This window comes from Cydia pomonella, chromosome 11, assembly GCF_033807575.1.
Source record: "Cydia pomonella isolate Wapato2018A chromosome 11, ilCydPomo1, whole genome shotgun sequence".
In the NCBI taxonomy this organism is placed as follows: Eukaryota; Metazoa; Arthropoda; class Insecta; order Lepidoptera; family Tortricidae; genus Cydia; species Cydia pomonella.
This window is the reverse complement of record NC_084713.1, coordinates 22,110,496-22,135,979: the sequence shown is the minus strand read 5'-3', so window position 1 is coordinate 22,135,979 and position 25,484 is coordinate 22,110,496. Positions and strand designations below refer to the sequence as shown.

The following is a 25,484-nucleotide window of genomic DNA, read 5'->3' as shown; positions in this document are numbered from 1 at the left end:
TGATAATGAAAATGTATTATTCGATTGAAAAAAAGAGTAAGATTTGAAAGCAAGCTTACGGCCCGATTTGAAGAATGATTAAGACACGTTTAAGATCTTGGAAAGATCTTTACAAGATCTATAACTAAACGATATATCAAAATTGACGTTTATTTCGATTCCGCTGTGGTCCCAATAAGATCTATCTACGATATTTCAAACGTCAAAGAGACATTGTGACATAGATACGATATCTTTCGATTCGGGCCGACTGAGGCGGGTAAGGTTAGGTGGTTAAGTAAAACACCCAGACGCTTACTTACACATAAATTATTTTAATTTCACTTAAACAAAACTTATCAGAGCGAGGGCCGTGAATTTAAATATGAGCCTGTCTGGGTCCGTGGCAGGAAGGTACTCCCCTGTTGAGGGGCTATCCTGGTTTGTGGATGGTGAATATGAACTCCAATGTAGTTACTATGAGTTTAATAACAAAAAATATACAAAAATATAACGGAGTCGAGTCATTGCCGCGGTGGCTAGTAGGTAAGTCACGTGAGAATCTTTGAATGATAATGACTTGTAAATATGTACATACATTTATATTTTGACATGCATGCTCTCAAAATTTGTATGCCGTAAGGCGCCAAATAGTGAAACTGATCTGTAACATCCTATGTACACCTATGTTGGACAAATAAATAATTTTGTATTTGTATTTTGATCACTTGGCTGGCCCCCGCTGGTACCTCACCCCGCGGTCGCTCTGCTGGAGTGTTACGCGCGCGATACCCCTGTCGCGCTAGCTGGTCGTGCCGAACCGCTCCGGGTTGATCGGGAACGATGGGGAAGGGCCGTGGACCGCTGGTGCAGTTATGGATGGACGCCTCTGCGTCCCTAGGTACTCTTACTTACTTAGCTGGCGCGATGGCCCAAAATGAGTCTTGGCCTCCAACACAAGAGCACGTCACTTTGCTCGGTCCAGAGCGGATTCGCGCCAGCTTTCGCTGACGCCGAGCTCACGGAGATCTGCCTCCACTCTATCCGCCCAACGATATTTAGGATGACCAACAGGACGGCGACTGTTGACCCAAGTAAGCCCTTTTGGCTGCCCAATCGTCACCCATCCTTTCGAGGTGGCCAAGCCAGCAGAGACGACCTGCTTTGGTCTCACTTATTATTATTAGGTACACTGGTAACAAGAAATCGAGCCGCTGAGGGTTTCTCTAATAGGTATATATGTACGGAACTTGCGCAACATTGACACATGTTGAATATTATAACAAAATTTAGCTAAATGGATAGAAAATGAGCCATCCATTATAAAAAAGTCGAATTTAAAAATACATATTTGGATTATAAAAAAATACATGGCTCCAAAGTAACTTTTCAAAAGAAAACGGTACCATACTATTCCTTACGTTTTATTGAAAAATAAATTATATGACAACTATACATATACATAAACGCAAAATTTCAGGATCAAAATAGCAATTTTCTTGATCTTCCATATATTTAGGACAGACTGTTGTAATGTGACGTCCTATTACAATAAACGTCAAACACCTATGAAAAGTTTCACACTTTGTAACTGCATAGTGGGTGTAGAGATACTGGTAGCTTAGTTGGAGTCTATCTCTTATTTTAGCTCTTCAAATGTCTTTAAAATTTGTGAGACGGTAGTGCAATTAAGAGGAAAGGGTACGGCCGGTTCTCCATAACCAAACGTAGTCCCCATTTACCTTCTTGGATATTGATATTATGGAAAAATTTGTTCATCTCTCCTATTCGGAAAGTTCACCTGTCATAGGCTGATAGCCAGGTGGAAAATTGCATTTCCCACCCTAGAGTGGAAAGTATTTTTTTTATTTGTACTTCGAGCAACGGCTAACAGCCATATAGGGTAACGGCACCAGTCATGGGACATTTAAGAGCAAATCTGTAGTATTACTAAGTAAAGTAAAGTAAAGTAAATATTCTTTATTGCACCACAAAGAAGACAAATTAAAAAAAAATAGATTTACAATGTAAAGAAAGGTAGCAACAGGCGGTCTTATCGCTGTAAGCGATCTCTTCCAGACAACCTTAGGGTAGCAGGATATAAAGAACAGTAAGTTTTTAGAACAGGTAGTGCAGGAATGAATTAGAGGAATAGGAAAATTACACATACATCAAGCAGACAGTACATACAGTACATTTACAATTTAAATAAACATATAAATATAACAATACATACCTATATTAAAATAAATAAATATTAGATACATATCTAAATATACATACATACATACATAATATAACACAGCGGCACATTAAGAAAGAGACAAGTAATGATTTTTCAGTAGGGTTTTAAAGCTTTGAAGAGTTTTCGCACACCTAATATCTAAGGGCAGGCTGTATTAGTGATACATGTAAAAATTCTACTCCTTAGCGTGTTAAAAGTTGAATGTCCTATCCGTCTTTTATGTTTCAGGCGTATTGTATAAAAGATACAGCAAGTAGTTTCCACATAATCAACAAATTAAAACTACCTTTTTTATCTCCAGTCATGCACCTCAAAGCTCCAGTGATGGAACTCCGGTAATGGAAAGGTGTGTGATAGGTCCCCTATAATGGGACATGAGTACATGACCCTAGCGGTCTGAAATATTAGAATGAGAATAGGGAAAATCGATATTAATTTAAAATCCAATATATATATTTATTATTTATTTCAATAATCCAATATATTAGGGCTCATTTAGACGATGAGAGAGAGAGAGAGAGAGAGGAGTCGATTCATTACATTGCGGTATTTGATCGGTCGGCTCAATGTAATAACCTCAATAGTCCGCAATGTAGCTAAAATTCCATGCGGGTTTGCGCGCCGTCTAAACAAGACCTTAAGGTACCGTTCGTATTCAGATTATCCTTGTTTTTTGGCTAGAGTAAAACATTCCCGCACCAAAAACCCCGATGTATGATTATTACACAATTACTTAAACATAACTATGCCCCTTCGTTTAACTATTTAGATTTTTTGATTATTCTAAAAATTAGGTGCGAAAAAAAAGAAAAAAAAATTGAAATAAATGCTCCCAACTCTTATAATAATTTAAAAATCGAAAAAAAAACTTAGGAGCATAGCCATGGTTGACATACAACAAATTGTGTCAAAATATTTTCAATAATGTTAATATCCAGGCATGAAAATGAGGACTACGTATGTAGGAACGGGTCCTCTTACTTTCATCTTAAAAAATATAAGATTCTAAAAAAACGTATAACATTTTTTTCAATTTAAAAATATAGCTGTACGTAAAATTAAGTAAAATTTTATTAATTTTCCCAAACGAAAAAACCCATATCTTATTTTTTTTTAAGAAAACAGTAAAACAGCATGCAAAATAGCATTAAAGTGCTATTTTTTCCACAAACCTCTGAACTCACAGGACAACTCAATTATTATCATCTAACAAAGTCCACAAACACCAACTAATTTAGACACCTTGATCCAAAGAAATCCTATGCGAGTAAAGACCAAATAAAACTGTGTTAATATTGACGCGCGACTAGGTTACACAACATATAAAAGACTCCGCGACCTTAAATCGTTGCAGTTGGAAGGCTGAATGCGACGAGGTCGGTCTTTGCCGCGATTTAAAAAATCAAAGTGTCAAAATTCGAGATGCGCGCGTTTTTGATAGCGGTCTGTTGTTTGGTGGCAGTGAGGGCGGATACGCTGCGTGAGTTTTTTTTTTAATTTATGTATTCGCTTTTTCTGGTGACGGGTATTTTGAGATAGGCATGTGAAAGTTTAATAAAAGACAAAATAAATAGATATTTGAGTGCAGTAGGCTCAGGTACCGGAGTTTTTGAAAAGACGTAGCGCTGTTTTAGATCACAATATGGTTGCGAAAAGAAAAAGAAGAGAAAGAAGAAGCAAAAGAAGAAAAAGTGGAAGCCTTCTCTAGGGACTTCAGAGATTTGAATCCTGAGTTTTTGACTTTCACTTGATAGAAAATAAATAACAAAAAATGCATTTTAATAAAATATAAAGTTTTGCACAAAAAACAACAAATATAAAAATATGCTTGAGAACTTAGCGATTACTTTTTTATTATTAAAATACAAAAAAAAAATTATGAACATGATATCCGCGGTGAGATTGAGAGCAAAACACGGGTAGGGGCATCAATAAAACCCTATTCTCACTGATAGTAAGCGGTTTCCGTAGACTACGGACGTTTTAGAAAATTGTACACTGCAAAGGCTCGAATACGCATGAGCGATAGAGAGGCACATATCGAAATTTCGTTTTTCGCAGTAAACCCTCCGTTTTATAGAAGCCCTAGTCCCTCGAGGAAACCTCGCCAGGAAGTTTATTCCATAATTCCACATCTGGAGCGGAACGAAATTCCTTTGATGTCGCACAGTACGCGACCAGTTAGGCTCCAGTGGTAGAAGATAAACACCCTGCCTATGGCGACCCAGATTGGGGTTATTTTTTATTTAAACTTGGGAAACAAACAGGCCAAATAGTTCAATAAAACAATTAAGTAGTTTAGATAATAGAGCCAAAACAGTTTCCACTTATAACTAATAATAAATAATAAAATAATAATAAATAAATATTATAGGACATTATTACACAAATTAAAATATAAATATATAATTTTTATTTAAGTATTTATAAATATTTATATATTAGGTATATATATCTTTGTCTAAGTACCCTCAACACAAGCCTTATTGAGCTTACTGTGGGACTTAGTCAATTTGTGTAATAATGTCCTATAATATTTATTTATTAATAATATTTAAACAGTTTTATTTTATTCGCAACTGTCAATGGTTTTTTAGATCATGGCGATGGCACCAACATAGGTTTCCCCTGATTGTAAACATTGTAACAATAGTAATTACTAGTAATGTTAATTTCTCACAAGATAATGATGATTATGATTATGATTCGATACCTAGTTTGGCACACCCAGTTTGTCAGTCAAAAAAGGCGCGAAATTAAAATTTTCTATGAGAGGACAAATGACAAACTGGGTCTACCAGAGTATAGTTTTGTTCTGTAGGATTCAATGGCAATCAAAGTCATAAAATTCCAAATTAAAACAAGAATTTGACACTAATGGTAAGTAAAACATATGACCCTGTTCTCCTGCCCTCGAAATAAATGATAGATAGAAAAATCGGAAATGTATAGCGCGTTCTTTACTGTTGGATGCGCAGGAGTCGCTTACGACACGTCCGTTTCCAGTGTTACTACACGATTGGTACTCGTATGCTTAGGTCTAGCCTCCCTGAGACCCAGACCAGAAGCAATTGTTTTGTGTTTGAATTTGGAATCCTTCTGGCCCAGGCCCGGACAGTTGTAGCGTGAGTCATCCTTTATGTGTTAAGCAAGTGCTTAATTTGCTTACCTATTGGTTAATTTGGCAGCGGCAATGATGTCCACACACACAACTGCTTTCCTTGACCGCACCGTTCTCCGTCGGCGTCGTTTAAACCTCAGAACCTCGAGACTAAATAAATACTGTGTGGTGTCCCCTACCGAGATTATAACATTGTCATTCTTAAAGTTGACGACGGCCTGTCTGGCCTAGTGGGTAGTGACCCTGCCTATGAAGCCGATGGCCCCAGGTTCAAATCCTGGTAAGGGCATTTATTTGTTTTATTTGTGTGTTGAGCACGAATATTTGTTTCTGAGTCATGGGTGTTTTCTATGTATTTAAGTATTAGTGAACGGAATTAAATAAGCCTTATTGAGCTTACCGTTGTTCTTAGTCAATTTGTTTAATATTGTCCGATAATATTTATTTATTTTCTGATTGGCTCGAATTTGTGTGCGTGATAACGCTGTATTGTCTACATTCTTATTGCTCGTAAGACTCCATCCTTAGATATATGTCAATAGTTTTAAATGAAATAAATATCATATTATACAAAGGAAAAAATTACCAAGGACTCCGGTGCCCAAGGCTGGAACCAACGTCCTCCGTTTTCGCGACAGATCGGCCTCGGTACGAGCCGGGGTTTGAACACTTTGAACCCCCGACCTCCGGATTGGCTACTTATACTCGGATTACTACGATCTTGATTTTCCTGAGGATCAAATGTCTATATACCTAGGAGTCATGGCATTTAAGCAACACAGGGGTCAGAAATGAGAGTTAAAGTTTGACGCTCGCAGTCGACGATTGAAACGCCTCTAACAAAATGATAAGGTGATGTGACGTCACATCATATAAGTCTGTCCTAAATATATGGAAGATCAAGAAAATTGCCATTTTGACCCTGAAATATTGCGTTTATGTGTATAGTTGTCATACAATTCATTTTTCAATAAAATGTAAGAAATCGAATGGTACCATTTTCTTTTCTATTTTTGACAGAAAAAAAAAATTATTTTTGAGACTTTGGAGCCTTGTATTTTTTATAATCTCAATATATTTTATAATGGATGGCTCATTTTCTATCCATTTAACTGAATTTTGTTATAATATTCAACATGTGTCAAGTACCCAATTGTCTTCATAATCGTCGATAGAAAACGCTAGGTAATTAAAGTCACGTGACATTTGGTAGCATTATGTCATCCCGATACGTTTCTTTTCGCAAGGCGTTTACTTTATCGATGTACGATTGTCATCTTGGGTTGCCGCGTTGCGCCTGCGTTGTTGTTATGGCATCAAACGCATGCGCGATGACGTCACGCCCTTGACCGGCGCGGCGCGCGCCGGCCGGCACCAAGCCGGCACCCTGAGATTCACCGTGAGATGAATTATATAAGTTGTAAAACTCCGTAAAAATCTGAGTCTCGAGAAAGAAGCAAGTGAACGGAATTACACACAGGGTATTATGAACAAACCCCGTTATTAATTTTGCCAACTCTTAGAGCGTTTTCCCATTGTCCGATCCGATATCGGATGTAGGATCCTACATGCACGTTGTTGGGCCGCAGGGCGAGCCGTCTTTAACGGTCATGCACACTACAACAAACGTTATGCCTACAGATACGCACACAAACAAAAATTTGGGTCCGACGGGTGCCGGGGAGAACCGCATGGCTATGAATTTATCGCAAGTGCCAATTCGATATCGGATGTCAAATTGCCTCTATAAGAAAGACGTAAAGATAAAGTTAAAGATAAAGATAGTTTATTATACAAGTAGGCATATTACAATGCGCTTATGAACGTCAAATAAAGCTGCACCGGCTGTAACCCTACACCTCTGACCCGAGAAGATTTAAATCCCCCCTCAATTGGAGCAGGGTATCCCAATATGGACCGGCAAGAAACTCGGCGGGACACATCTTTTCAAAACATTACATCTTATAATTAACATGCATTAAATAAGAAAAAAATACGATTTAGATCACTATAGAAATCATGCAATTACAAGTAGCTACTTTTCTTTATAGAAATTTGATTAAAAAATATATATGTCATATCAAATCACGTAGAGGACGTAAGGTATTAAAGAGTGCCCTCCGTGCAAATCTAATGTAATCTATGGCATGAAGTCCGCCTTTTTGGGTTAAGTTATTTCTAGCAATAACGATTTCATAAATAGTATTAACATAAACACATTATATATACACACATTGTATATAAACAATTACTTCTATCCGATATCGGACCGGTTAGTGTGAAAACGATCTTATTTTCGATAAGTTGCAATGGTTGCAACGACTGCAATGCAACATAACGGGGTTTGATTATGAAGAGCGGAGGTGTTGTTGTGTAAATAACCCAAGGCCCCCCCGTTGTTAGTGTTAGTTAAGTTAATTTGAAACGACTCAGTTTTTCAGACTCAAATATTGAGTCGAAACTCGAGTTCTTTTCAACTTGTTAGAGACTCGAGTTTTTTGTAGGGACTTGAGTCCTTTTCAGAGAACTTTTTTTGTTTACAAAATTTCGAAATGCTTTGTCTTTAAGTAATATTCGTGGATTAGGCACACAAATTATACAATAACGCATAATTTCTTTACTTTTATTTAGGTTTAAACCTATGAAATTGTTGACGGAGTCTTTATTCGGAGGCTCGAGTCCTTTTGAGCTCTCTTGGAACGAAATAGCGATTAATTGAAGCTTCGATATCTTCATTAATAAATTAACATCATAGAAATGTTAATGGTTAAAGAACAATTTATGATGATATAATAAAATACTCAATTATTGCGGAAAACATATTTTAGTTGGTTTAGGCCAGTGTGTACCGTGGGTTTCCGCCGTTGATTATTGTAATATCGAACTCACAAAATCATACTGGTTGATAAGAATATATAAAGTTGTGATACAATGGTTATTTGTTCATTTTAGGTAGTTTAATTCCTTTCAAATAAAGTTAAAATTGTAAAAAATGCCAATAGTTTATCGATATGATATGGCCCACAGCATTTGGTTGCTCATTGTTAATCGTATGTAGGTACATACAAATGTGGCTGCGTGTGTGTGGCTACGGTGACAGCTGGCTTAGACTCCATCTTTGAATTATTAATCTATGAAATAAAACTGTGGCCCTAGTGAAAAAGGGTACAAGTCTCTGGCAGCGCAGGTGTAAAGGGGTGTAAGTTCCACGTAACACTTATGCCCTTATACACCTAAACTGCCAGAGACTTGTACCCTTTTTCACTAGGGCCACAGAAAATAACCTATACGGTAGAAGTACTAGTGCTCGACGCTGCACTAGTACTCGACATGGGCACTTTATGTCAAAGAGACAAGGATTAAGTTCGAATACAAAAAAATCTTCGTTGTTCAAATTTAACCTATATTTCCATGAAATAAAGTGCCCATGTCGGTGACTAGTGCAGCGTCGAGCACTAGTAGGTACTTCTTATGTACAAGTTGTACAACACTTAGTTGGACTAAGACAAAGCGTTTGATGCACCTTACTTTACTCGACCATCCTTAGAGGATTTAACAACTGGAGACGCCTAGTCTGTAATTTTCTGTTCAAAACAGTCGGCCGATTATTGTATATACAATACATATGACCATTGGCCGAAGTTTCCGACAGAGAGGTAAGTTCTAAAGGCGGCTCCGGTTGTTAAATCCTCAATGTAACTAGGATCCTAAAATGTGTTTTTGTCGTCGGTTTTTTGCGTTGCTAATCGAACTGAGATTCTCAACCCAATGCGAATTGCGAACGTACACTGACATCGGAATGATAATTATTTGAATCATGTTATTTAGTTATCGTGCGTTTCGCCCGCGCTAATAAACTAATAATACATGTACGATAATAAAGGGTTGGCAACGCGCATGTAACACCTCTGGAGTTGCAGGCGTCCATAGGCTGCGGTGACTGCTTACCATCAGGCTGGCCGTATGCTAGTTTGCTACCGTCGTGGTATTAAAAAAAATGAATGACATCAGTTAGATATCATTGTGATATCAGTGTACGTTGGAATTGATCTGGCTGTCATCTGTCCACAATCTGCCGACGCCGATGGGGGGGGGGGGGATTCCATTTAAGGTAGGTTATTTTTAATCGTATGGCATACATATCGTAAAAATAGAGACAATATAATTAATTAAATGTCTACACATAGACCAGTCAGCCACTTCATGGCTTCGTCGCTCAGGGTGATCAGGTCTTCGGGAGGACCGGCGACATAACGCGTTATAGGGCAGTCTTGAATTATGTGCTGGATGGTTTGGGCTTCCGCACCGCAGCTGCAGGCCGGAGAATCCACCCACCCACAGCGGTGTTTGTAGTAGGCGCATCGACCGTGACCAGTACGAAGTCTATTAAGTCTACACCAGTCTCTTCTAGGGAGGTCCGACCCCATTATTCTAGAGCCAGGCGTAATTTCAGAGCCTAGTTAGGTTAAGGTAGGTTGGAGCTAATGAATGAAATGAGCTAAAGCTAAATTTCTAAACCGTTTTCATGTGCTTGGCGCAAAACCTTTCGGTTTTGCTCGATTTTTTTTTAAACCGGTTTAGAGCAATAAAACCCGGTTTCTCCCTATGTCAGTGTCTATAGTTTACGTGGCACACCACCTGGGCTACAACTGCGAAAATCGAAGTTCGTCAATTGTGGGCATTTTTCTCTGTCACTCTAATTACGTCTTAGTGAGAGTAAAAGAGAAAGATTTGCGAAATTCGGGTTTCGCGGTAGGCCCCCAGGCCGGCCGTTTCGTCGCTCATCGAATAAACCGGTTTCTTTACGTTACAATAAAGTTTTTAAAATGTTCGCGTTCTTATAAAAGTTTGGAGGAAAACCGAAATAAACCGGTATTTACCGGTATTTTATAAACCGGTCCCGAGCCTTGAATATCAGTATACGTTGGAATTGGTCTGTCTGTCAATCTCTAATGGCTCCTCTACATGATGCCCCAGCGTAGGCCAGCCCAAGGGACGCATTTATGCGTTAGAGGGAGCAAGTGATATTGCTATCTCATTCCACCGCATAGCTGAGTCCCTTACACTGGCCTACGTTGGGCCATCGTCTAGAGGAGCCCTAAACAATCTACCGACGCGGGCTTAATCCATTCTAGGTAGGTTGGAGAAGGAGCCTATCCGTTTTGTACGAAATACGATAACTTATTCTGTGTTATAGTAGACAGTGTGACAGATAGGCATTACCAGGTAACTGTAGCAATAATTTCACAAGAATATTAACATAGGTTACTACATAAACCAACAACGCGTAAAGGCAACCCGCCTCTCGATCCGGCTGGAAGCGATCGCGTTTTCTAGGCCGAATACCGAATAGTCTAGAACTCATGGAAGCAACGAAGGCGAAAGGAATTATGCATAATGTTTATGAAGTTGATACTGTATTTTATATATATATATATATATATACTACGTCGGTGGCAAACAAGCATACGGCCCGCCTGATGGTAAGCAGTCTCCGTAGCCTATGGACGCCTGCAACTCTAGAGATGTTACATGCGCGTTGCCGACCCTAACACTCCGCACCCTCGATGAGCTCTGGCAACATTACTCACCGGCAAGAACACAACACTATGAGTGGGGTCTAGTGTTAGTTGGCTGCGGTTTTCTGTAAGGTGGAGGTACTTCCCCAGTTGGGCTCTGCTCTATCGGCTCTTTATCATTTGTCACCATGTCTGTCACGTTCTAACAAGTATGTAAGCGCGAAAGCGTAATGACAAGTGATAAAAATGGAACCATGCTGCCACCGCTGGAATGACATCCGCTGTGCTGTGCCCTACCACACAAAGCGAGATGACATTCACAGTGCCCGTACCTCTCTTTAATTATTTGTCATGAACTGCCGTATACTGAAATTGGACGCCATTGTTTACATTCTATCTGATGTAATCAATATTTCTTTTCTTGTACAATAAAGTGTTTACTTACGTACATACTTACTAATGTAGTCGTCATTGCATCGTTGGTGGGAGCCGTGAATGCATGCCGGTTCGAATCCGACCTCGGGCACTGGAGATCTAATGATTTTTGTTACATGTAAGAACTTTTTACAAGCTTTTTATTAACTTGCAATGTACATATGTATGTAACTATGTGTGTGTGTCAAATCTTGCAAGTTAAATTTAACCCCCTTCCCGTACTCCGATTAAGCTGAAATTTTGCAAGCGTATGTAAAACGGGTGACAAATGCAATATTATGGTGCCATCGAGCTGATCTGATGATGGAGACAGGAGGTGGCCATAGGAACTATGTGATGAAGCAGCGCAACCTAATTGTTTGGTTTTTAGAATTTTCTCGATCAGTCTTAATTGCCTGTGGTAAGAAAAGTACAGTCAGAAAGAAAAGCTTGTACCAAAAATGAAATTTTTTGCTAAAACACAATTTTTTTATATTACTAGATAACTCTAGTTATTCGGATCTCTAAGGGCCACGTGCACCGTCCCATTAACCCGGGGTAAACCGGTTAAACCTGGAGTTACCATGGTTACCAGTACTATTTAACACAGGGTTAACAGTTTAACCGCTTAAACCCGGGTTAGTGGGATAGTGCAAGTGGCGCTTAGATACTGTATCCGTGTAAATACATTTGCAAATCACACATTATGAAATGAGTCTAGTCATACGGATTATGACCAAAATCCGGCCGGATCCGGACTGAAAATCAATCCGGTTTGCAATCCCTACTGCCCACAGCAGTATTCAGCAGCGCCCTCGTCGCCGCGCGCTGTTCGCTGTTCCTGCGGCGCGGACACGCGGACCCGGGCCCGTGCATTATCCCACTCACCGCTGCACCGCATATGCATATGCTTGCGTATCTCCTGAACGAGATTTTGGACAGTGGCAGCAAACTGGTCATATTCAAAAGCACCGGAGCTAATTTTATGACAGTAAGGGCCACTTGCACCATCCCACAAACCCGTGGTTAACCTGTTAAATTGTTAACTCAGTATCAAATTGTACCGGTAACCATGGGAACTTCAGGATTAACCGGTTAACCCGGGGTTAGTGGGATGGTGCAAGTAGTACTTAGTAACCGATATCATCAATGTATAGTTAGCATTTAAGTATTTTTGACGACCTGTCTGGTCTAATAGTGGGTAGTGATCCTGTCTATGAAGCCGATGGTCCCGGGTTCAAATCCTGGTAAGGGCATTTATTCGTGTGATGATCACGGATATTTGTTCCTGAGTCATGGGTGTTTTCTATGTATTTAAGTATTTAAAAAATATTTATATATTATATATATCGTTGTCTAAGTACCCTCAACACAAGCCTTATCGAGCTTACTGTGGGACTTTGTCAATTTGTGTAATAGTGTCCTATAATATTTATTTATTTATTATTTTATTTAAGTATGTTGTAAATTGCAATACTTGTAATTAATTTCAGAATGTTAATATTATGTCACTCCTTTTAACATGTGTAGCTTGACTGTAAGTGTTCATCTAATAAATAAAATAAATAAGCTTATCGCGAGGTCTGCAGTTCACAGAGCCACTTGTAATGTTTTAATGTTAATACCGATACGTAAATACAAAATTACCGCTAACTAATAGCTACGTGACTTACAAAATGCCAAACACTTTGAAGTAGTTTACCTCAGTCAACATTTAAGGTGTTATGCAACCCGCAAGGATAACCAACATGCGGTCAATGCCAGCCTAGTTCAGTTTAACTTATGTTGCAATGGATGCACGCCGACAGTTGCACCGCTCTGTCAAAAATAAAGATGATGTTTTAAAAAAAAAGCAACGGGTTTCTTCAACGGTAGTCGAAATCAGCAGACGTCATTGGAATTCAAGTAACCGGTTTATTCAAATTTCATTTTTCGGCACTTAGTGGCATGTATCGGAATCCGGTATTTTTTGTATAAGAACGAAAACGGTATATTTTCGTCCTGTTTGGGCAATCTAATAATACGAAGTTATCTATAATCACAACTGAGTCCTACATTTGGAGATTTTGGAGTATAAAATAAACCGAAATATATGTTTATTTCGAGAAAACCGGTTCCGCTCCGCTTAGTGGACACACAAGTAGAGGAAAGCGGGGAACAGAGGATCTTATGCATACAACTCTGCTAATATTACTTGTACAAAGGTAAGGTTGCCAGAGCTCAACGAGGGTGCAGTGTTAGGGTAACTCCTCTGGAGTTGCAGGCGTCCATAGGCTACGGAGACTGCTTACCATCAGGTGGGCCGCATCCTTGTTTGCCACCGACGTAGTATATTATATAAAAAATACAGTATCAACTTCATAAACATTATGCATACTTAATTCCTTTCGTCTTCGTTGCTTCCATGAGTTCTAGACTATTCGGCCTAGAAAACGCGATTGCTTCCAGCCGGATCGAGAGGCGGGTTGCCTTTACGCGTTGTTGGTTTATTTAGTAACCTATGTTAATATTCTTGTGAAATCATTGCTACGGTTACCTGTAATGCCTATCTGTCAGACTGTATACTATAACACAGAATAAGTATTCGTGTTTCGTACAAAACGGATACGCTCCAACTCCAACCTACTTAAAAAAAAGCAGCTCAAGAATCAGGGGAAATAATTAGTGTCGTTTTGTAAATTGGTACAATTATAACTTTGGTGTCCAGGTGAACATACTAAAAGTCCTCGAGGGTGGGGGTTGTGGTGCAGGGGCCGGCTTTCAAAAGTTGTTTTTAATCATCTTAATCCGCATGTTAAGTTCTTTTTTTATACTACGTCGGTGGCAAACAAGCATACGGCCCGCCTGATGGTAAGCAGTCTCCGTAGCCTATGTACGCCTGCAACTCCAAGGAGTTACATGCGCGTTGCCGACCCTAAACCCGCCCCCCCTCGTTGAGCTGTACGGATTATACATAGTAAGTAGGCATCAGTGTAAGCGCGACGCTATCTAAACCCTAGTGTAAATTTATTCGATAGCGTGACTTGACGTACGCGTTTGCGTTAGCACTCATTTTGTATGGGATTTAGAAACAGCGCGTCAAGAGGGTCGTTTTGGAAACTCAAAATCCCATACAAAAGGAGACTTAACGCAAACGCGTACGTCACGTCACGCTATCGAATAAATTTACCCTAGGGGTACTGTTAAGAGGCTAACGCTATACTGTAGTTTTTATATTGACTTTTTTTCCGTGTTAATCAAAAAATTCACACGAAAACTAAACTATACATAGTGTGAGTCCCGGGGAAGGACATAGGATAGTTTTTATCCCAGAAATTATCCCTTGGATGTGAAAAGGAGGGTGCAAGTATTTATTTATTTATTTATTGAAATACAATTTTACAGCATTAGTACAGCTAACGGGCGCCAATGCGCTGTAAAATTAAGTAGTAATAGAGCTATAAGCTAGGTAATACAAATACATTTATGATAAATATGACAATAATTAAAAAGCTGATTCACAATAACGTAAAAAATCTTTAACAAGTTTACGATTTTTGTCAGCAAACAAGTCGCAGTCGGGTGCAAAAAATAAAAAATTGTTAAGGAGTGTCCGGGAGCGGACGATTGGAGAATACTGGTGTGCTAACGTGTGAAAGGTTCCATTCGCTAGTAGGCGATGGTTACGAGCACGTAGGTAAGTAGTTGTCGGGAACAAAAAAGGTAGTCGCCTTTGCCATCAAGTCCAAGCAGTCAGACTCCCCTCTTAATATTCGAGATGTAGCAGACATAAGGTTAACATTAGGTAAGTATGGGGAAGCAATAACCGCTGAACCGATTTAGATTAAATTTGGATTGGTTTACATCTTTAATTTAGTTTAAAATGTTACTAAACTTTAACTTACAAGGAAAGGTACCCAACTGTCCAATTCCGAATTGATTTATATTTATATATGTTATAGAGTAGTCTAAAATAACGGACACGTTTTTTTTTAGCTGCCCAAACTCAACCTATTGGGAGAAATTGTCCTCCAAAGTACTAAAAAGTTACTAAATCTTCTAACTCCTATAGAAAGTGATGCTCAAGCAACTTGCTAGTTAAATGGCTTGTTTGAGTATATGTTTGAGAACAGGAAAAAATAATGTACACGTGTTTTGTTATATCTGCTTAAACTCAAGTTTTCCTAAAAAAACACCCGTCTTTATGTGTAACTTTAGCGATAATATATTATAAGACTTCGAATGTCGATTTTATTTCGCTAAAAAAAATACGTGTCCGTTATTTTAGACTACTCTATAACATATATAAATATAAATCAAATCGGAACCGGTCAGTTGGGTACCTTTCCTTGTTAGTACCCTAGGCTTTAGAGCTCTTTACTCATTGGGTTCCTTACATTTTTACTTTTCGATAACGATGGTAACTTGGCTAGGCTGGTAAATTTGCCATGCAAAGGGTCACAAATACCCTAAGGCCATACATAATTGTATGAACCGTATTTTTTATTTATTAAGGACTATTGTTAGTACCAACGGCCCTCGCTAAGGTCTAAGGTTATGGGCGACCGTTGGACTTTTCACAAAAGGTTCCCGCTTATGATACGGGCTACCTTGATTTATATTGTTGATTACTTCTGATTTATTTTCTTTCTAAGTTCTTTCTTGAGTTAAACAATGTGCATGAACCGTATTGCTATGCAGCTAGCGTTTGCGAAGTGATTAAAATGACAGATGGACGCCGAGCCTTGGCCGGCTCGAGGCGAGGTCGTGAGGAAAACAGAACTGACAAACAATAGGATCGTGGAAAACTGGGCCGTTAAAATACAACCTTAGGCATCAACCACAGTTGACGGACTGGTCAACGTCACTTAGCTAAATATGGTGCTTCCTATAATTCTTTTTAAATACTACATTGGTGGCAAACAAGCATACGTCTCCGACTCCGTAGTCTATGTAGGCCAACAACTCCAGAGGAATTACATGCGCGTTGCCGATCCTACCACTCCGCACCCTCGTTGAGCGTTGCTCTGGCAACCTTACTCACCGGCAGGAACAGACACTATGAGTAGGGTCTAGTGTTATTTGGCTGCGGTTTTCTGTAAGGTACTTCCCCAGTTGGGCTCAACATGACATGGCCGGACTCTTAATCAAAGGTAACTAAGTAAATAATGAGTCTACACACCTACGTCATATTTCAAATATGGAACGTCCACACGAACATTCACACAAACAAGACGGACCTTAGCTAAGTGTTTTACCTATTCATTACACACACAACTTAATTACATTCTGTCTGGCTAATTAGCCTATGCAAAGCTTGTATACTTGCAGCCCAAGATGGACTGTCAATTGTTTCCAAGAGCAATGTAAAGAGGATATGCGATGTGAATTTCAACGACGTATTAGTCATATATACTTTAGAAGTCTAGACAATAATATCAGATCAACATCTAGGTTCAATGTTTTCATCATAACATTTTTAATAAGACCGAACTCGGGTGGCAGTAGGGAACGTGGCGAAGACCGTCTATAAGCGCACTTTCGTCGCTTTTAACTCTTGTGTTTGTAGATAGGTTACATGTACTCTACTTACAGGTCGAAGCAGAAGGAGTGAAGCTCTTCCTTTCTGGCTGTGTCTGAGTATACAAATACGAGAATTCTTGCCCCATGGCGGTCTTTCCTGCAATCAATTTTATATGCCGGTCTTCCCCACATGCTCCTTACAGAGTTCCTATGATCACCTTCAATCAGCTCTATCCCCATCAGACTGTTTCCTTGCTAATCCTTGTTTTATATAGACGGCTCACTTGGGGTGCCTGGGGTCCACTTGAGTACCTAGTTCAAAGATTTTGCACTACCACTAGTTTTGAAGGAAGCGAGTTCCCGGTTACTTACCCTACACGTCAAAATATATGGAAGGATGAATTGATTTAAATATACGAGTTTCCAGTTTATTGTAAATTTGGTCATGAGATAAAATGGCAATCGTACCTAAGTTACTAAAATTTAATTTATCTTCATTTTTGTTTCAGCGTCCTTCATCCACCCCTGCTCAGCATCAGACCCGAACCTGAACAGCTGCATCGAGAAGTCCATCGCCCTGGCAGGCCCAACGTTCGCCCAGGGCATCCCAGCGCTGGGCATAGCTACACTAGACCCCGTGCAGCTGGGGACGGTGCTGGTGAATAACCCCAGCTTAAAGATCACATTTACGGAGACGGTTGTGACTGGATTGAGCGGGTTCAGAGTTAACTCATTCAAGTAAGTCCTCATTCATCTAATAAAATTTTACATTTTGTCTTTTTACTAAGCGTGACAAGGAAATTACATGTACCTTTTTCTGTGTCTCTTAAGAGAAAGTGTCTTGAAAGGAGATAGATGTAATAGAACTTTCCAGGTCCAGGTTGGTAACGAAAACACTATGGTTGAATATACATGGTAGTACCTTAGAACCACACGGTTCTCGAACCACACGGCTATTTACGAAAGAATGCCTGCAAGACCTTGGTCACTTATCAAGGCCTTGAAGAACCAGGTCTGGAATCGACCACCTTCTGCATTCGCACCCACCCATAAACACCCACCCAGCCACCCGGATCACGAGGGTACCGGTTGAAATTTGTCGTGTATATCTTTTAAAGGCTAAGCCCATTTGACCGTCTCCACCCTAACGTGAGAACGTCTGTTCCAGGATGCACCCTGATGCGGGCAGGGCGGTCTTCGACTTCACAGCCAACGTGACGCTGAAGGCGCACTACGACATGAATGGACAGGTGTTAATCCTGCCTATCAAGGGCAACGGGCAAGCCAAGATTAAAATCAGTAAGTACCGTGTGTTTGCTACTAGACTCAAGGAACTAGAATAACTAAAGAAGTCTGACTAGAGCTCAAAAATTACCCCACGGGAATTTGTGCCGATTCAACCTTACAGCGCGCGTGTTGATAGCAAATATTGCAGTGCCGTGCAAGAGGTTTGACATAAGTATATATTTTATCTAAGCCAAAACTTTTATTAAACAATACATTTCTTTAATAGCGGGAAATGGTGTGCCTATAATTAGGTAATATTGAATGCTGCGGGCGGGCTATATCTATATGGAGAAGGAATACCTGTCCGATAAGTATCAGTCATACTGAGAGTACTGAGAGCTTTAGAGAACCCAACAGAAGACGAACACTGATCAGGCAAGTGCTGATCCTGCCCGTCAAGAGAAATGGATGTAAATTGTTTTTAACCTTTTCAACGCCAAAGACCACTAAAACGGTCATCGTCTGTCGTGCCCGCGACGCCAATGGCCATTAAAAAGGCTATGGCGGACGTTGTCAAAGCGACTTTCCTACTGTCAGTTAAGCTTCATATTCGCTCTTCACCAGTTAACTTTTTGGCGTCCATGGCATTTCTTGACACGTGTGGAAAAGCGTCGAAAAGGTTAAAAATCAAATTAGAATTGAATACAAATATCGTGTATAATCCCGACTAAAAGACGAGATACAAAGTTACAAACTCGCAAATTCATTAAGTTGTTATACACTGTCACAACGATAACCAATGAGCGGAATTCTTCATAGCAAAAATCAAACTGTCAGAGGGATTGACCTAACTTTTTTATCGACTTATCGATAAATATTTGTCACTTAACGAAACACAGGTGTCCCTAATTAGCTGACCGCCATCTGTATTTTGGTATAATAGTAAAGAATAAAACAGAAAATACTTTTATGATGTAAATGAACGTAACATTTAGAGCAATATATTGTGGAAGAATCTTCTTTGAAACTGAAATAAGAATCTTTCTGTATCCATTTTTTTATTGTTTTCTTTTAGGATTAACCATTTTAGTAACACGGCACGGAAATCACTTATGAAAACTCAAGTGACATAAATGACATATGTGACGCTGACATGATTTACTTTAATACGGAGATGCAAGTTGCTTATCAAAGAGGTCAAATGTTACAGAATAATCTTTTAGGTTGATTATGGATACCTAATGCGATATTATTCCGTAACATCGATAAGTCGATAAGACAGTTTGATTTTTGCTATGAAGAATTCCGCTCATTGACGATAACACATATTTGTGAGCTCTGAACAATGTAAAGTAGCAAATAATTACCCTGTCTGTGAAATAATTACCCAAAATATATACTCCATACTCCATATCTAAAGGTCAATCTTGCGTAAGCATTGTAAGTCGAAATAGTTACAACCAAAACATAATATTATTTTTCTACTCGTCGGTAATGGTTGAATTAAGATTTCGTATACCAAACTGTAACCGGGTACTTTTCATATATGGGCTCCTACTCAACTTTAAGATTCATTTCGATACGCTGTAGTCACCTGAATAAAAAAAGACCAATCTCGCGCCGCCGCGCTCCCATAGAAAAGACCAAACGGACGCGGGGCGCGGAACGGGAGTCTACAATTTTGTCTACTGAGATACTTACCAATTTTCATTAATTATTTTGGTTTTATAGTAAAAAAGTAAGTAAAAGTATTATATTAGATGACTCGTAGAATGAATGTACAATAGTGATATAATCAAGCTTTTTAATCTCGTACCTTACTTAGGCAACTCAGCAAGCTTCGTTGCTGAAACACGGTACTCGACTGAAAAGCTCTCTATTATACCACGATTGTATAAAATACTTTTTCAGAATACTTTCTGCTAAGGGGAATAGACGAAGGTGTATGTTGTTTTCCAGTCCCTCTTAGTAGAAAATTTGCAAAAAGTCTGACGAAAGGTTATATGTCTCAGACTGCTTTTGCTGAAGATTGTGTAATGATTCCTTATCAATGCCTTTCCAACATAAGTCGCGTGTCAAGAAATCGTGCATCACACGTGCCTTTCTTTATTAACGGCAGGTCAAAGCCACCCGGTTGGCCAATCGCCGGCCGGTAAGGTCAGAGACCAGTTTAAACAACACCAAATAAATGTGTCCTTGTCTGATGCACCGGCATGTGATGCTTTGTCTCATCTTTGCTCAGGGTTAACAGGTTAGATTCCAATGCATTTTGTTATGCAATGCTTTCTAATGGATGTTAAAGTGGTCAACATTGTCGAAATATTTACGACACTTGAAAGAACTTGATTTACTTGATGTGTATTGAAAAATATTTTGCAAAAGGTTTGTATTAAATACTAAATAATCATTAAATAAGTGTTATAGGACATTACTGCGATGACCGGTCTGGCCTAGTGGGTACTGACCCTGCTTATGAAGCCGATGGTCCAGGGTTCGAATCCCAGTGAGGGCATGTATTTGTGTGATGACTTGATGAGCACAGGTATTCGTTCCTGAGTCATGGATGTTTACCATCTATTTAAGTATTTTTTTATTATATATGTATATCGTTGGCTGAGCAGCCACAACACAAGCCTTCTTGGCTTACCTTGGAACGTGTTCAATTTGTGTAAGAATGTCCCTATAATATTTATTCATTTATTTATTTATTATTGCACAAATTGACAGTGTCCCACAGTAAGCTCAATAAAACTTGTGTTGTAGGTACTTAGAAAACGAATTATACATATAATATATACTTAAATACATCGAAAACACCCATGACTCATCAGAAACAACTATCCGTGCTCACCACACAAATAAAAGCCCTTACCGGGATTTGAACCCGGGACCATCGGCTTGATATGGGCAGGGTCACTAGTTGAGACAAGTCGGCAATACTTATATCAATACATCAAGCCTTTAAAAAAATAGATATAATAGGTACTTTATCTTATACCTTTAAACGAACAATTCTCAAAGCTCGGTCTCCCAGATATCACAGATCACAAAAAAAGGACATAAACCAAGGTAGGCCAAGAGGGCTGTGCACACAGCCGTACAACTGGAATCTAGTTTTTTCAGGTACTTTTAAACAACAATTGTAATTATGAACTGAAATATACTAAAGAAAAAGTAAAACTAAGCCCTCCAGTGGCGGAGGCTGGATTCAAACCGGCATCTTCAGCTTACGCAGCTAATGTCCTGGGCTATAACCGCGAAAATCGAAGTTCATCACCTGCGAGCATTTTTCTCTTTCACTCTAATTACGTCTCAGTGAGAGTAAAAGAGAAAGATCTCCGCAATTTGCGAATTTCGCGGTAGGCCCACTAGACCTCCGTCACATCACTATTTATCTAATTTCAAATGTTTCTTGCGAGACTAGTGTATTTCTACATGCCCTCAACGGAGGTAGCATTCACCTTGTTACCTTTGTCTTAATTGTTGCCATAAAGTCCATGTTATACTTCCAGCGAACCTAAACATCGTGATCAAATACGACTACGAGACCAAGGAGGGCCACTGGGTGGTCACCGGCTACAAGGACACGTACAAGATGGACCGTGCCCAGTTCAAGTTCACTAATCTCTTCGGGGGAAACAAACAGCTAGGTAAGGTTTTGTTTTCGACCTTTCACATCAGTAATTCAATTCGGACTTTTTCAGTAGGCTATCGATATTTCTTAATCTTCAAGTCACTTGGTCGAAATCTCAATTTTTTTCCTCATAAATAGCAGCATCTATTATGAACTCACTTCTCGAATACGATACGGTGTGTAAGATTACAACAGCAAAATGAACTACATATTAAGTACCTACGTCATTGTAACAAAATGTAGGTACTTTTGCGTATACATATCACCTTAATACAAAACGTTTACACTATAGCTTCCTGAGACGCAAAAGCAGGTATTTTATGTTTGAATTTGCAACTTACTCTGTGAACAGAATAGATTGTGGAATACGAGTATGTACAACAACCAATAGGTAATTATATCTCAATACGAATTGAAGGCTTCCAACGTTTCTTTGAAATTCTTCCCCGATGGATCTCACGATGTTTTCCTACAAAAAAATCCAACCCAGTTTATAACTCTTACAAGACAAACACACCTCACACACCCTCTACTTGCAGCGGACACAACAAACAGGTTCACGAACGAGAACTGGAGCCTCATAATGCAGGAGATCGCACCGCCCGCCATCACGGAGATCATCAGGAAATGTATCGACGAAGTCAAGAAACTCTTCGCTACTATTCCGGCTGCCGAGCTGCTGAAAGCGTGAACGGTTGGCAATCAATTGGCAATACTGGGGAAAGCTTCTTGACCTAACATTTCTAACCTAAACCTTAGTGCCTCTAAACTGCCATTAAATCGCTATTTACTCGTAGCTATCATTCCTTTCATCATTGAAGAATCAGTCTGCTAATTGTGGAATGTCAGATGGCGCTTCATACTAAAACATTCAAACATATCACTATATGGAGCGTTAATTTAAGAAATAATAAAAAAATAAACCTGATGTTTAGATCCTGAGAATCTTTAGGAGTCTAATAACCGCGCCGTCCACCATTACGGTGATCATCAGGAAATGCATCGATGGAGTCGCTACTATTCCTACCGCGGAGTCGCTGAAGGCGTGAACTTTTTGTCCTTACGGCCTAAGCTTGCGCTTCGTTCTAAAGCTTTTGTCATCATCATAAATCATAATATCAGTCATTTATTTCCCACTGCTGAGCATAGGCCTCTCTTCTAATACGCCACTTGTCCCATTCCTGAGCTACTGTTCTTCCGAAGGTCGTCCGCCCAACGAACCACTGGATGCCAGACGCTCCTTTCATCCAAAACCACCATTCCATTAACATTTTGGTCCACCTGCTATCTAAAACTTTTAACTAACCTGAAAATTAATGAAACTTAATACTTATTAATTAATTAAATACCTACCTGTAAGTGTTGGACAATACTAATGCGACTCCGTTTAGAGATTAACAGAGTTTATTTCCTACATATATCTGACTATACAATTGTTCTACAGGAGACACGATCCACCGCGTGATCAACGAGCACTGGGAGGCTGTCATCCGCGACTTCGCCACCGTTAGCTTCGACCACATCATTCGCGCCTGCGTCAACGAGTCCAAGAAACTCTTTGCGGCTGTTCCAGCTGACAAACTTTTACTACCCTAAATCCCTTCATACAAATAATTCTAAATTTAAAACCTCGTTAAGTATCGTTCTTTGGCGTTATTTAGATCCCTGGGACTGGAGGGGTCACGCAAATGTCTCTTGCGCGTGCAAGCTATGTCCGTGAACAGTATGTTCAACTATAGCCTGTCAAACAGCTTTGTCAGTAGAAAAAGGCGCGAAATTCAATTTTTCTATGGGACGATAACCCTTCGCGCCTACATTTTTTAACTTTGCTGCTTTTTTTACTGACGGAAATAGCTTGATAGACTATGCATGCACTATTAGTTGCTGGCGTGTGCCGGTATATCTGCAAGTAACTGGCGCGAATTGCGCAAGTAGCATGCGCAAGCTCTTTTTAGTAAGCATTTTGTTGCTCCAATCACGCTGATGCAAAAATCTGTTCGGTTGTATTACTGACGAACTTGTATTACTTTGATCACTCGACTAACCCTCATCTTAATATCCACATAATGTCCCCAGTTGGACGAAGAAATAGTATGCGTGCGTGCGTAAATGAGTCCAAGAAAGTTTTTGATACAGCCACCCAGCTGACAATTTTTTTCTGCCTTGATCACTCCAAAGAGATTGGCATAAAATCAACAAATTTTTGATCACGCATACCTATATCTCTTGATTCTTAAATATGGTCCGCGCAAATGCAAGAGCTATTAGACTACTTGGTAAAGCAAAGACGTTTTCCAGATAGCAGAAGCTGCTAAAGCTGCAATTACAAACTGTGGAAGTGTCACCATAATATTCAAATTTCTTTGTCGAATATGTCGTTTATATTGGCACCACCACACTTTGCACGGTAGTCAGCTTTAGTGAAAGCTTAAGATGGACTCTAGGAGCCCGCTCAGATATTTAGCTTAGTATCTCCCTATGGCATGGCCTCTCCAATGAGTGACAGTATAGGGCGCAAATTAAATTATATTAATTTAATTTATATTTTTACATTTAAAATACATGAAAGTTATACTAATTTTATCTACTTAAGCTACATTTGTATGAGAAGAAAAAAATAGTTGTAGTACGAGAATGTACGTGCATTGCAATCTAACCCTTATACCACTAAAATAAAGTCTGCCTCACCTGTCTGTCTAACCCTTATACCACTAAAATAAAAAATTAAAAAAGAATCAGGGCGCTGCCCACAGCAGGTAGGTGTGACAGAGAGCACACTACGTATTCGCATACATCGTGTTTGACTCAACTATAGTGGAAAATTCTCTTAAATTAGACTGATCACATAAATCCACTCAATCTGTTTTGAACTTTTTCCCTTAAAACTTAGAGTACACATTAACTTGTTGTTGCTTGAGTTTATTTAGGTGTGTGGCTTTAGTTTAGATTAGACTACTTACTTTGGATACAAGGTATATTGGGATAACTTAAGACGAAAGTGGAGGACCCTTTTCATACAAATTGAGTCCTCATTTTCCTCTCTCGATATTAACATAATTGAAAATATTTTGACACAAATAGTTGTATATCAACTACTCACTACTACACGTTAGATTTTTTTGAATTTTTAATTATTTATTATAAAAGTTAAAAAAATTGTATAAAATCTGTTTTTACAAATCAGGAGCTGTGGTTGATATATATCAAATTATGTAAAAATATTTTCCATACCGTCAACATCCAGATAGGAAAATGGGGACTATGTTTGCGTGGGGTTTATGTAACGATGATTGCTTCCCATCAGGCGGCGGGTCTGCTCGTTTGTTGCCTATGAAATATGGAGAAGTGGCCATCCTCTTTCCTCTTAAAAGGGTAATTTCGAAAATTGCATCTATGAGAGCATTTTTTTCTTGTTTTTCTACTGTAGCAACAGTAAGCAAAGTTTATGCCTTGTTAAGTGTTGCAATATTGTAAGTGTCGCCCAAAGTATGTAGTGCTTCTGGTTTAGTAGATTATAGTGATTTTCAAAATTACCCCGCTTTGGAAGTTACCCCGATGTACCTTAGTTTGAGGCCTTTGCTGAAGGGCAAGCAGACAAAGAGTACAAAAGATGGGAGATAATGTGGAACTGTTCTTTGCTCTGTAAATAAAGGCTATTTTATTTTTATTTATTACCTTAGTTTGGTTTAACAATGTTAAGATGAACTTTGAACTTTGGGTTTATTGTGATATTTAATGTAGTCTGGCTTTAAGTATTGATTAATATGTATTCAAAATAAATGTTTTAAGATGTAAAAAATGTGTTTATTTAAACAACCCCAACTGATTTAAGTAAAAGCATTT

At 39.1% G+C, this 25,484-nt stretch overlaps 1 protein-coding gene across 1 annotated transcript; it reads left to right on the top strand.

Annotated features, from left to right (window-relative positions):
• Positions 1-3,545: 3,545 nt before the first annotated feature.
• LOC133522526 (protein takeout-like) lies at positions 3,546-25,440 on the top strand. Its single transcript, XM_061857888.1, has 6 exons — positions 3,546-3,704; positions 17,290-17,518; positions 17,949-18,079; positions 21,520-21,657; positions 22,181-22,335; positions 23,086-25,440. Exons 1-5 carry the CDS (start codon positions 3,647-3,649, stop codon positions 22,330-22,332), a joined length of 708 nt encoding a protein of 235 aa, XP_061713872.1. The 5' UTR covers positions 3,546-3,646; the 3' UTR covers positions 22,333-22,335; positions 23,086-25,440.
• Positions 25,441-25,484: the final 44 nt, after the last annotated feature.

What these genes read in the sequence shown, in the direction of transcription:
- LOC133522526 (XM_061857888.1), top strand. Translation starts at nt 3,647, where the DNA reads ATGCGCGCGTTTTTGATAGCGGTCTGTTGTTTGGTGGCAGTGAGGGCG. An exon ending in GCAAGCCAAGATTAAAATCA is followed by an intron (nt 18,080 to 21,519) that starts GTAAGTACCGTG and finishes TTATACTTCCAG; the next exon opens with CGAACCTAAACATCGTGATC. An exon ending in CGGGGGAAACAAACAGCTAG is followed by an intron (nt 21,658 to 22,180) that starts GTAAGGTTTTGT and finishes CTCTACTTGCAG; the next exon opens with CGGACACAACAAACAGGTTC.